At 32.5% G+C, this 14,094-nt stretch overlaps 1 protein-coding gene across 2 annotated transcripts; it reads left to right on the forward strand.

Moving 5' to 3' along the window:
* Positions 1 to 1,532: 1,532 nt before the first annotated feature.
* Positions 1,533 to 6,926, forward strand: LOC108489470 (probable histone-arginine methyltransferase 1.3). 2 transcript variants are annotated; one of them, XM_017794039.2, is made up of 15 exons: positions 1,533 to 1,984; positions 2,353 to 2,415; positions 2,798 to 2,897; positions 2,991 to 3,137; positions 3,309 to 3,412; positions 3,512 to 3,610; positions 3,698 to 3,767; positions 4,034 to 4,130; positions 4,508 to 4,562; positions 5,147 to 5,230; positions 5,428 to 5,505; positions 5,931 to 6,034; positions 6,123 to 6,295; positions 6,373 to 6,524; positions 6,639 to 6,926. In XM_017794039.2, the coding sequence occupies exons 1-15, from the start codon at positions 1,751 to 1,753 to the stop codon at positions 6,720 to 6,722; spliced, it is 1,644 nt and encodes a 547-aa protein (XP_017649528.1). In that variant the 5' UTR covers positions 1,533 to 1,750; the 3' UTR covers positions 6,723 to 6,926. The 2 variants fall into 2 exon arrangements, with proteins under 2 accessions (XP_017649528.1, XP_017649529.1); XM_017794040.2 differs by having other exon boundaries at positions 2,994 to 3,137.
* The last annotated feature ends 7,168 nt before the right edge of the window (positions 6,927 to 14,094 follow it).

Below are 14,094 nucleotides of genomic sequence, written 5' to 3' on the forward strand. Positions count from 1 at the left end.
TGTTGCTCCATAATATTGGATCTTCAAATATGAGCCAACACACGTTCACAAAATCATTTAAGTTGTTGCCCAATTGATTTGTTGAAAAGATTGCCAAGTTAAAAAATGGTAAGTTATGTTTCCTGTCGCAGTGTCAGTCGTAAGGACCATTTCCGTTGGCACTTCGAGAGCTACTTAAAAAACTTGTTTTAATAATAAAACATCTATCAATGTTCAAAAAGCCTTTCATATTTGGAGCACGAATCCATCTTCACAAAGTAATCTTTAATCCATCTTGATCTGCCCAACTCTCATTAAATCAATTATCATTAATACTACGAAGGATCATAGAATCAACCCATATCTTCTTGGATTGCATATCTTAGTTTATAAGATAAGTAGATCACATAATAATCATTGGAAAGTATTTTGCTTGATCCAATCTCTTCTCCAATAATAAACACAAGATTGACTGCACAAAATCCTCGAAAAGAAGCAAGCAAATAATTAAAATATTTTGATAAAAAACCAACAAATAAAAGCAAGTTATGTGTCTAGTACAATAATAATCATAATGGTAACTTTCGTTAACACATAAACAATAACTTCCAAAATTTACCTCAACAGTTTTTTATCATACAGTTTTTGTTAATAAAAATAGCTAACACTTTTTATTTTTCTTATTTGTTGAATAATAATACAAAGCTAAATTGAGTTACTTATTTTGAGAGGTATTAAATTGTTAATGGAATTGTCCTTATTTTTCACTTTCAAATAGTATAGTCCCATTTATTTTAAAGTGACTAAATTTCTTTTAACCATATACTACATGGATCTTTTGAGTATTTTTCCAAAGTATTATTTTATATCCATTAAATAACCATACATTAGCATAATATGTGTAAATTTATATTTTAGATTTTTTAAATGTAAAATATTATCCACTTATGATATATTTATAAACTTTAAAATTATTGAAATAAAAATATTTTTAGGATAAAAAATCATTTTATGAAATTTTAAAATTCTATTTTGTTTAAATGTTAATTTTTTTAAATGTTGAAAATGAATTAGATAAACTATACAATTGATCATTTAATTTTCATAATTTTTTATTTTCAGTACAAATTTTTTTTACAAAATAGATACTAATATTATATAATATATTCATTTTGATTACTCCTGTTAAAATAGATAACAGAAATCTCCATAGACTCCTATCCATTATCAAGAAAACCAAGTTTCAACTCTCACCCACTCTATAAATTTTTTCCTCACTGAAACAGAGTTACTTTTTTCACTCTACATTTGAAAAATTACTTGGTATGACTTTACTTTTTAATTATTATTAAAAAAATAACATTAAGCATTTAACTAATATACAAATTTACTTAAAAAATTAAATAACAGTAAAAGAATCCACGTCATCACTTTAGTGTGCCATCCATTTGGAAATACTAGTACCAAATTATATCAAATTAGAATAGAGAACTAAATCTCAAACTTCAACATAATTGAGGGACAAAAACCATAATTAGGCCATAAATAAATAAACGGAGTCTGCTCTATCGTCTCTCTAATGAAACAGCTAAAGCTAAATACCCTCGTTCATTCTCTCACCAGGTGGCGGCTTTCTAAAGCTATCTCTCTCGTCTCACCTTTTTTTTTTAATTTTGTGTTCCTTCTTTGATAAAAACCCTAATTTGAAAATGGCGTAGATTTAATAAATATCTCTTTCTCTTTTCTGGCGTTGTTTAATATAATAACAATAATGGACGATTCATCTGGGCTAAAACCCAAAGAATTGGAGTTCACTTTGGCGGCAGTTTCTCAGTTTTCTTCTTCATCGCTTTCTTCGTCTTCGTCTTCGTCTTCGTCTTCGTCTTCGTCTTCTTCTTCTTCGGTGATTGCTCGTTTCAGTGCTGATTCTGGAGTTGCGGAGCTGCGATTTCACCGAGATTCGGAATTTATTGATGGCTTCAATGTCGATATTGGAACCTCGCAGGTAAGATAAAAGAGTGTTGTTTGGTTCTTGAGAAAACAGACATGCGATGCGAAGGTAAATAAAGGGTAACTTTGAGCAGATGTTTGTTTCTTCAAAAAAAAAAAACTCATTTTTCGGGGTTACTTAAGGACTATGTTTTTCCATTGGCATTGAAGAGGTTTCTTTTTTTTTTTTCTTGATTTTCCACTTTGGGTTTGTTTAAAAATTGCTACTTTTTCGTATAATTTGGGTGTTGGGGAAGCATACTGAAATGAGAATCGATTTGGGTAATTAAAGTTAACTACTTTTGAAGCCAAGCTTGTAGTTAATGACAGCTAGAGATAGACATAGTGTAACATGGTTGAGGTTCCTTTTTTTGTTGTTTTCAGCTCTTCAAGCTGGGACCGGTTCAATCGCTTTGTGTTTCAGAGATTTCTGGTGCCAGTAAAGAGGTATCGTCTTTACTTTTGCCTCATACATATATGTATATTCATATGTGTATGTATGTATGCATATGAAAATGTTAGAATAAAGAATACATATGTTTTTCTTTCTCTTCGAACTCGACTTCTTTTCTGCTGTTTTTCGGGTTTGATTACATACAATACCCTTTGTTTTGCCCATGGTAAAATTCTGGTTAGTAGTGACTGGTGGCGACTTCTTTCTGTTTATATCTTGGAATGCTGCAATTTACAGTATACATCCTTCAAAAATATATTTTGGTGAAAATTATAATACTTACTGTTGATAAGTATGAATTTACTTGATGATTTCAAAATTTTTAAACCACTGTTAAATGTTACCTTTTTTTTCACATTATTACTTTTGAATCAGAAATCATATTCACGGGCAGTGACCATCCAGTTTAGAAACGAGGATGAGAGCAGGGACTTCCATTCCGCATTTGAGCAATGGCAGAAGGATGTTATTCAAGGTGCTACTTTGAAAACCTGCTTATGATCTTGCAGAAAATTGACGGCTATATATGCTTTTGTTTGATCAGTATTTTTTTTTTCCCATTTTAAAGCAGGAATTCATTTACCAAATGGGGCCATTGCTGCTTCTAAGAGCAAGTTTGATTATAAAATTGAGCCATCTTCTGCTAAAATGTATTTCCACTATTATGGACAATTGCTACATCAGCAAAATATGTTACAGGATTATGTGAGAACAGGTTATATCACGGAGCTGTCTTTCATTATTCCTTTTGATTTTGTGTTATAAGTTCACTTTGAATTTCTGTGGACAACACTAACAAAGCCCACAGCTTTGAGATAGTATACCACTTTTAATTATAATTCAGGTATTTTAGATGCTGATAATTGATTAACTACTTTTTTTCCAGGAACCTATTATGCTGCTGTTATCGAGAACCGTGTTGATTTTACAGGTCGTGTGGTGGTTGATGTTGGAGCTGGAAGTGGTATTTTGTCGTTATTTGCTGCGCAGGTATTCCTAACCTTTTTGTCCATTATGACTATGCATATGTGCGATTCCTTTTCTTGTGGTTTATAGATTGATGCTCAATTCCTTTCTTCTTCCTATTAGGCTGGTGCAAAGCATGTTTATGCTGTTGAAGCTTCAGAAATGGCAGAATATGCTCGCAAACTTATTGCTGGGAACCCTGCATTAGCTCAACGGATTACTGTATGTGCTTGTCATGTCATGTAAATGTTCTTGGTTGTATCCTGATTGATACAGTGTCTCATAGTTACAATGGCATGTAAAATATAGGTAATAAAAGGTAAAGTTGAGGAAGTGGAGTTGGCTGAGAAAGCAGATATTCTGATCTCTGAACCGATGGGTACGTTGGTGTGTGATGCTTTGCTTTGTCGTTATATGTGATGATGAAAATCTCATGACACTGATGCTTTGCTTTTGTCCCTATTTCCATGCTTTATTTCCATGGAGATGAAGGTTTTCATTGTTTTGTATTATTTTTCCAGTCAGAATATGAAAAAAAATAGAACTTCTCGGAACATGTGGTGGAATTATTTGTGAATCTTTAACTTTGTTGCTTAGTTTTTGTTGAAGCAAGATTCTTTAGTTGATTTTTTTTGTCACTTGCAGGCACCTTATTAGTTAATGAGAGAATGTTAGAGTCCTACATAATTGCAAGAGATCGGTTTCTTGTCCCTAATGCGAAAATGTTTCCATCAATTGGAAGGTAAAGTTACTATTTTGAATCTGTTTGTTTCTCTCAAGCGGCAGTTGATAAATGATTCTGATTTGCTGATATATCATCACACTTATTTTAGGATTTTCACTTTAATGATAACATGCATTTTACTCACTTGGCCTGTTGCTCATACCCTCATGCTAAACTGGTTGAGATTATAACTAGATTTATGATAGCTTTCATGCCTTAATCCTATGATACCTCTTGGTTAATATATACTTATTTCAGATGGTTTTTTTGGCTTTAACTTAACAGATCTATTGTGATCTGTTGTTGATTTCATTGATTTATATTTTGGCCATCAAGATGTAAAATTCTTAACATCTTTTCCTTTGAGTTAGTTTCATGCCATCTTAATATTGTAGGATACATATGGCGCCTTTCAGTGATGAATATTTATTTGTTGAAATTGCAAATAAGGTATGTATTTGACATTGTTTTGCCAGATGCATATTGCATTTATATCCATGCCTGTGTAAATTTATGCATCTTAGACAGAAATTAATCAAAAACATCTCATGACTTGTTGGCGTGAATCTTTTACCTCCTTCAGTCATTAATTTACATAGAAAGTTGTCTGTATAAACTGTTTTATACCGTTCCTATTTCCCTTTGTATGATTCATGGCAGAAATTGCAAGAGTATTCTTTCCTCTTCACCCATGTTAATGTGTTATAAAAGAACCTTGTAGATTTCACAAGGTTTCAAGGTGGTGACTTATAAAATTTGGAAAAGAAAGTAAAGATGCTTATATTTTCAAGCTTTTCTTTATCAGGAGACCTTCCCTTGTTAGCTGTTTTATCAAATTACAGGGTTTGGTACCCGAAACTCACTTGAAACATGTTATTTATATATGCAAAATAATGCTGTCAATCCCAATGTTAGTGCTATCAGCCACAGAGTTCTCTTTTCATCACGCGCTCATAAATTATACGGGTTGTACGGTTGATTTTGCATTGTATGTACCTTTTCTATTCCTCCCCCTTACCCGGAAGAAATTGCAGGCTCTTTTTTGGCAGCAACAGAACTATTATGGTGTAGATCTCACCCCATTGTATGGGTCTGCATTCCAAGGGTACTTCTCTCAGGTTTGTTTTATGCATCTCTAGAGTGAAAATGCCGCTTCTATAGATTCATTCTCAAAATGCAAGGTTTACATTGGGTTTTCTTGATACTTATTTATAATATTTCTTTAGAAGTTGCAATACTGATCTTTCTTCATGTACTTATGGTTTCTCGGTTTCTCCATAAATGTTGCATTCTGATGTCGTCTGCTTTCATACAGCCGGTGGTGGATGCTTTTGATCCAAGATTATTGGTATCTCCACCTTTGTGCCATGTTATTGACTTCAATGAAATAAAGGTACCAGTGAGTCATTATAAGTCATGCCTCTCTCGTACTAAACTTCATGTTGCATTCTTCAAATCTAAATGTTGTATCTTGTATTTGCATTTCTAATTTTCAACCTTAAAATGATTTTCCAAGACAAGGAATTTTTTGTTTTTCCAACTGGCATCATATTTTATTCCATCCATTATTGGTCTGTGTTTTGATTCCTGGTTGCTTCATGGAACTCTTACATGGCAAAGGATTTTTGAGCTCTTGGCTTGTTGCCGACTTGTAGGTTGACTTGAACGTCTATGGGAGTATGGGACACTAAGACCATTTTTCCAAGTGATGCAATATTTTTCACTTAATCATAGCTGTTTGATTAACTTCCTTTCTCTGACTACGTTTGATGGTTATATGTAAAATGTGTAGTTGATACATTGTTCATTCTTTTGCAGGAAGAGGACTTGTTCGAAATAGATATTCCATTGAAATTCATAGCATCTGTGGGAACTCGAGTGCATGGGTTGGCCTGTTGGTTTGATGTTCTGTTTAATGGGAGGTAATAGATAATCTATTCAAATTTGCATTTTTCTTTAGATTTGCAGTTTCATGCAATCAAACTGCCATTGAACCGCTTTTGTTAACAGTGCTGTGCAAAGATGGCTTACCACTGCCCCTGGTGCGCCTACAACCCACTGGTACCAAATACGATGTGTTCTTTCTCAGCCAATTTATGTTATGGCTGGGCAAGAAATAACTGGCCGACTTCACATGATTGCCCATAATGCTCAAAGTTACACCATGTATCTATCATTGTCAGGTTGGTTTTGAACTTGTCGTGTTCCTAATTTGCTGTTTTGTTTCTTTTTCTAATGGGATTTGTATCGACTCTTACAGCGAAAATGTGGGGGCCTGGGGCAGTACAAGGAGGAATTCTTCAGACCTCTTCAGGGAAACTTGATCTCAAGGAGCCTTATTACAGAATGTCACAGCCACAATCCTACACGATGGCACAAGACCAGCAACCACAGCAGCTGCTACAGGCACAGGTACAGCTTATATTGATTCATCTCATACTCGAATTTTTTAGATTCATCTAAGATGGGCATTACATGCATGTCAAACCTTGCTATTCATAAAATAATCGGTTTGCTATCTAACAGGCTATTCCAATCCACACTGAAGATTTGGATGAAGCGGAGTTGCTGCAGCAACCATCGGAAAATACAGGTCCTCAGCTCCAATAAGTAACTGATGCAATGTATTCAAGTTTCATTGAGGAGGATTTCAAACGATTATGTGTGTGTAACATAAACTATATTATGTTACTTGCGTTTTTAGCACCTCTGGTTAACTGTGCCATTTGATTTTGATCCCTGTAAATTAAAATGGGATCTTGTACGATTTTATGATGATTTTAGCAGTTAAATAATCAGATCGTGTTTAGTAAACTCAGTAGGTGCTGAAATATTTAGAGTTTAAGATTTTTCACATTTACCCTAAAATCATGCACCCCTTATTTAACCAAAGGGTTCCTATGGGTACTGAAAACGTCAGACAGATCATAAGTTGAAATCATGAGCAGCAGCAGGGATTCCAAACTTCTGCTGGTTCACCACAACAATTTTGATTATCCCCTGTATACTCCAAAGGCTCTCGTCCATTTCAAAAGTAGAAATTCACTTGAAAACAGACTTTTTTAAACTGCATACAAGGATAATATCCAATGTTTAATTGGGGGGTGGGGGGTGGGAGCGTCCAGGTGTTGGGTGGCTCTTAACTAAGATTTTGATTTTGGTTCTTGTCATTGAAGAAAATAGGTGGATTTGTATTCAAGTAAGTTTGATGTTTTATTAGTTGTGGCTTAAAATTAGTTATAATTCTTCTCTAAAAGATAATTTTTAAATAGAAAGGTTGTGTATTAAAATTTAGTTGCATGTTTTTAAGTAATAAATGTTTTTATTTTTGATGTAATAATTAATTTTACTTTCATATAATGATACTATAATTAATTTGTATTATTATATTATGTAATATTATAGTGTGTATATTATATTATAGGCGTATTTGTAAATTTCGCCCCTAACATTTTGATGTTTTTGCAATTAAGACTTAATGCTTTTTTTTTCAATTGCACTCTTGGATGAAACCGTTAAATTGATAATGGTTAGAAGGCATTGCTGATTGGGTGTGCCACTTGGCACTTTGTAGGATGCCATGTAGGATAATGATGTGGATTTTAAAAAATTGTTTTAAAAATTTACTAACCCATTATTATTTAATTTTATTTTAAAACTCTCAATTTTACTAAACCTATTTCACTGCAAAGTCTCTAATCTCATCCTCGTAAATGTTCTCCCCTTAATCCCCAAATTGTAGACTTTCAAATCTCTATGGTAGGTTTTCGATTAAGTCTTAACTCGATTAGCATAGGCATTATGGCTTTAAGCGTGGTGAAACGCATTATCTTCCTATTAACGAGTTGGGAGGAGTTATAAATAATTCAAAGTATTATACAGATACAATTAAAATTTATAATGAGATTATTAAAAAACGGAGGTTTTGAGTTGATCATAAAAGGAGCATGTTTACTAGGTTGAAGCCATAACACGCTTCCGCAAGAAATTGACACCAAGAGAAACTTCGTGGAGTGATTCAAGCTCCGGTCAAAGGTTTTATGGGTGCTCCAATTTCTAGGTAAGTTCAAGATGAAGCTTAATGTTTCAAATATGTTGTGTTTACAATTGAGGGAAAATTACAGTTCTTAAGAGGGAGCTGAAGCATTGGGTATAGGGTTCGAAGTCTGGAAAATTTTTAACGGGTAAAAGCTTGAATTTTGAATATACACATTGGGTTTAGGTATATCTAATCTTCAATTTAACATATCGGGTCTCAAGGGTCGTAATGAAACAGTTGTGAAAGTGTACAGGGATGTAGTAACAATATTTGTATTATAAATGAATTCCTTATGTAACAATTTGATTTTCGTAAATGTTAAAAAATTTAGTTTAAGATTGAATTTTTTAAATTAAGTCATTCAAAGTTTCAAATCGAAAAATTAATGAGTCAAATATGAAATTAATAAATAGAATTAAATAGTATTTAAATATATCAAATTGTTTATAAATAGTAGAGAGATCAAATTGTGAAATAATTGGAAAGGAAGAATGTAATTTGTAATTACTCTATGTCCTTATTAAGCTATTAAGCTAAGCACCAAAGAGCTAATAGCCCATTAGTAACATGTAGTGCTCATGAATGATCATAACCATCAAATGCCATTATCTATTATCATATTAAATAATATCCATTGATTTAATTTTAATAAATATGTATATATGGCTTAGTGGAAAAAACAAAACTTATCATCTCTTCCTTACATTCGTCTTTACCAAAGAAAGAAATAAAATAGATTTTCCTTAGCCTTTCTTCCATTGCTGTAAGCTACCAAGGTCTTTGGGTAAGCTTTTCTTTTAAATTTTGGTTGGATTATTAGTTAATTATCTTAGATATTAAAGACCTAAGTATTGGATTTCTTGATTATTGAGTTTTAAATAAGTTGCCATTAAAGGATGTTAATGAATTTGGCTTGGATAGAGATGGTTCTTGAATAATGAGTTTAAATTGAGTTAGGACTAAGTTAAAAAGTGGAGAAATGTGTTGATTCAAGTTGAAATTTTGTTTAAGAATTTAGTTAACTTTATGTAATAGGAACTCAATTGTAACGAATATAAACTTTGGGATTTGATAATAAATAATGGTTGTAGGAGGTCCCTATCCTATATTTATGAGGTTGATTTTATATTTGATCGAGTATATCACGAGACATGAGTGTTGCAAACATTAGGGATTTAAAGGACTAAATTCGGTCAATGCATTCATGTTTGATTTTTGTCAAATTTGTTTTGAATTGTGTGAGTAACGATGTTTCTATAATTGTATTATCAGATGTAGCCAAAAACAATGTTGGACCGTTAAAAGATAAAGGAAAGGCGAAATAAAAAAAACTAATTATTTCGATTTGTATTAGCATAATTTGCTTTCCTTTTTGTGAATTTAATTAGGTAACAACATTGTTAAATTGCTAGTGATATGTGATTACAACTATGATTATGCGTGTTGTATTAAATGTTTACTAAATCAGTAAGTTTTATATGTAGTGAGATTTATTATGATATTAAAATGATTAACTACTTTGTTGATATAATGAAATATATGTGATCACACATGTATTGCTATTGTTAAACTGTGAACTGGCCCTATTAAATGATATTAGACATAGTTAGTGTATAGTTGGCATGCCATAGGATTCATATATGTTTTGGAGGAAGCATTATGTCATTTTAGTGCAATTCATTTTGCCATTATAGTGCAATTCATTCTGGCACTTTGATGCATTATATTTTGTGGAGTGTTAGGGGGATCAATGCATTAATGATTGATCAACACTTTGGTGCTTATTGTGGAGTCTTAGGAGATAAATCCACGTACTTGTACTTATGTCTGCATCCAGTTAATAGGGACTATAAGTAAATATTTATTATGTCATTCTAATTCTGAAAAGGATACGTCATTCTAAATTGTGGATAAACATCATTCTCAATGTGATAAACGAGCATCATTTTAATTCTAATTATAGCAAGTTATTCTGAATATGATTTGTTTTAATGTAATAAGTATATTCTTGTTATTTTAATTGTTTTTATGTTTAACTTTAAATTATGTTAGTACCCTAAGTAAAAAATACTCAATGTACAAATTTTTTTTTTATTACTGTGAGTAGATATCGTAGGCTTTTGAGGCGATTGTGAGTTGTCAACATCCAAACGATCAACACTCAACTCAATAATCCATTGTAAAGTTTTAATTATGCTTAATTTAGTATGGCTTGTACCTAAATCATTTGGAAGTATTTTAGAGTTCTTATGATATATATTTTTGTATATATATGCTCATGTTTTAGTATACTTGGTAAGGTGACCTACAAGGATTCCAAGGTTGACTTTCAAGCTTTGTCTTGTAGCTAATTATGTATGGTTGTACAAGTTTGAATATGTTAGTTGATAAGTTTTGTCTAATTGTATTGGACTGTATGCTTGGATGATATTTGATTGTGATTACATGTGTTGAATTGATGGTTTATTGCGTTGTCACACCCTGAAAAATTAACATATCTGAAAAGATGGGTAAGGTAGGTATATAGACTGTTGGGCACGTTGTGGTAACATAATTTGCCACTCTATTAGTCTAATGGCGACTTGGAGTATTGATGCATACTAGCGTTAAAGCATCCGTCCGTTGGAGGTATCTAAGGAATTGATCGCAGGATGTTTCCAAGAGAAGAAAGATTTCATCTAAGAAAGCGTGCGTCTATGAAGGAGTACGCCTCAGAGTTTTTTTTGAACATTAAGAGCCTATCAAGTATATGAAGAAGTTGTAGGAGACTTAATTGTCTGTAAGACTACACCAAACATGAGTCTCCATCGAGATATAGTAAGCCCGATTTGCATGAGTATTATTTAATTGGATCTTGTATTGGGTTTGGTTGGGAGTTGTTGGGACCTTGCAGTAACAGAAGCTAAAATCAAAGTAAAGTGCAAGATGTATGAAAGACTACTTGTACACTAAAACAAGCAAACTAAACAAATCATCACAAGTAGCATGGTTAGTCATTTTTCAATATGACTTAATTAGATTGATTTAACCCTCCTCATGACTGGTCAACAGTAAGATAAACCTTCACCGAATTTTTTTGTACCTACCTTAGATTTGGTAGGGAAATCAGGGGGATTGAGAGTATATTTATGAGAAATGGACATTTCATATGATTTTTCTATCTGCTTAATATTCAGATTCTTCTTTCTAACCTTAACATTCTCTTCTTCTTCTAAGTTAAAGATCGGACTAGGATCTCGTTTAATGAGTAGATAAATTTTCCTTTTGGTAAGTCTTACGCTTTGTACATTACGATTATAGAAGGGAAGAGTGTTACAAAAAAGTCCAGCATGGGGGTCGCATGTAGTTGAAAACTTAGTAAAATGCATGTAATGGGGATTCTAATGAAAATTTTATGATCTTTTAAACAGTTGCTACTATTGGATTAGGAAAGACAATTGAAATAGAAACTCCAGGTCGAAGTAAAGGTAGGTCTCTCGTGAGTCTCTAAACATGACTCATGCATGTCATGTAATTATATATATGTGTGTTTTATGGGAGGTATTTACAAATACGTAAATGAGGTAAACAATATGCAGCATGATATGACTGTGTGATATAATATGTTATTACTGGTGTGTGTGTGGTCATTGCCTAATACTTTCCTGTTATATGATTTCAATATCGAACAAATCTGAGTTATGTAAAAAGGTGAGAAAGATATAACCTACGATAGGGCAGATATATTGTTGACCAGACAAACAGATCACTCTGAAAATGAATATTTATTGTGTAGCCTTCAGTGAGATAGCTATAGTGCTAACCGGACTAGTAAATCACTGAATAAATCTAAGAAAAGTCCATGGCCATGGAATTATATGATAATACGCCAAGAGGATGTGAAGGTATAAGACCATGTGGGAGAAACCCTATGACATCCACAAAGATGGTCTGCTAGGATAATAAACATGAATTACATAGAAATCTTTTTTGGCATGTTATCTGGGAAATATGTAGAGTGAATTCTATAGTGATCAAGTGGTGAGATGTTAGTCTACCTTGCATGAGATTTGGGTATGTTTGTGTGGTATTTTTCGATAGAATTCTCGATAAGAGTAGACAACTGATGAATCCGCCTTAGTGATCTGCTATGACAAGAACCTTATGTATTAGAATATGGGGTAGTGTAAGTGCCCACCAAACTTGGAATTTCTTAGGTCCTGTATTGAAGTTATCTAGGATTCTATTGTTTGAATTAAAACGTTGTATTCTTCTAGGTAAGTTTGTGACTGGACTGATTTAAAGATATGATGTAACTGGTGTTCTGATAATCGTTGGGGTCTGTAAAGGAATCTGTCAAGAGCAGTATCCATTAAGTATCGTTCTGAGAATTGTATCTAACTACAAACTGCAAAAAAATTATGTAATAAGATTTAAGTATGGTGTAAAGTTTGAGATCTAACAGTTGGGTGAGATGAGTATAATACGGTTAAGTGTAGAGAGTGACGTGTGGTTATCCACCAATCAAGAACCAGAAGGTATTCTCCAAGGTTTGAGAGGGGATTCAAACCCTTGAGTCTAGAAATTCTACAACACTGCTGAAAGGTAATAATAAGTGCGGCTCACTAAGTTCCTTTAAAATTATATGTGTCTTTTGGTATGCAGGTATGGGAATTAAACCAGTGCACAGGAAGGGACTAAGCCAGGGAAACACTATGGTGGTAGACCAAGGGCGATATTATGCATATAGAGGGACACTTATAGAAATATGTTTTTCAAATGAAAAATAGTAATACATGCTACGAATATGTTGATTTTATCCAACATTTTATTGTAAAATTTTATTCTACCTTTGAAAGTTTGTAGCAAACAATAAATATATTGTTCAAACCTATTGTCTTAGAAAATATTTTAAATAAATAAGAGGCACATTCAATATGATTTTTCGTAGATTGAAAATTTTAGTTAAGTATGTAAGTATTGTGACATCTTATATTCGGATCCGATAAATCAGGTCAGGTATAGGATGTTATAGTTATTGCATTAGTGCTATGTTTAAGCATGCTTAAGTATAACTTGATATGGTTGGAATGCTTGAAAATATACATTTTTGGTCATTTTTCCATTTAGTCTCAAGACATGTTTTTCCGGTCTTGAGACTGTTTGAATAAATTTTACCTTATTGTTCAAGCAAAGTTTTAATGCCTTGAGACATTTCATGTTTGTCTTTAGACAAAATGGCTTTTGTCTCAAGAAAAGGGTAAATTGAAGCTAGACTAGTTTTGCCCTGTTCTAGGTCTTGAGACAAGAATTCTTTGTCTTGAGACATCAAAACTAAAATAGCAAAACAAGGGAGGTCTATCTTGAGACTTGAGAAACCATGTCTTGAGACATGAATTTCAATGTGTTGAGACATATCATCATTGAAGAAAAATTTTTAGAAATAAATTATAGACCGTCTCGAGACAGGTCTCGAGACATTATGCTAAAATTTTATGAATAGAGTTTGAATTCAAATTTTAACTTCGTTTTTTTATCAAACGCAAACCTGTAACTCTATTTATAGAATCATATAACATTGAATCATCATGTTTATGTTGATAATTGTGATTGAATGTGATTGTTAAGAATTAATGTCAAATTGTTTGATTAAATTTGTGATATCCTGAATTAGGGCCTAATCAGAATAGTGGTTTTGGGACCAAAAATACGAGATAGAAATAATTATTTTATGATTATTTTGAGGTCTATGATATGATTGCATGATTGTGTGAAAATTTCGTGAAGAAATTCTATGCATAAAGTGCTTAATTTGAAGTTAGGGACTAAATTGAATAAGTTACAAAACTTGCATTCTAGAAGTTTCTAGTATGAAATTGCTTTGAAATATTAATTAGGAGGTCTTAATAATAATTTTACCAATTTATAAGTTTATGGACAAAAATTGGACATGTATGAAATTTT

The sequence above is a fragment of the Gossypium arboreum genome, chromosome 10 (genome assembly GCF_025698485.1).
Source record: "Gossypium arboreum isolate Shixiya-1 chromosome 10, ASM2569848v2, whole genome shotgun sequence".
NCBI classification, from domain to species: Eukaryota; Viridiplantae; Streptophyta; class Magnoliopsida; order Malvales; family Malvaceae; genus Gossypium; species Gossypium arboreum.

Excerpts from the sequence above, each read along its gene's own strand:
- LOC108489470 (XM_017794039.2), top strand. The coding sequence starts at position 1,751 with ATGGACGATTCATCTGGGCTAAAACCCAAAGAATTGGAGTTCACTTTG. Across the intron at positions 3,413-3,511 it reads TGTCGTTATTTGCTGCGCAG|GCTGGTGCAAAGCATGTTTA; the intron begins GTATTCCTAACC and ends TCTTCCTATTAG. Across the intron at positions 6,296-6,372 it reads CATGTATCTATCATTGTCAG|CGAAAATGTGGGGGCCTGGG; the intron begins GTTGGTTTTGAA and ends CGACTCTTACAG.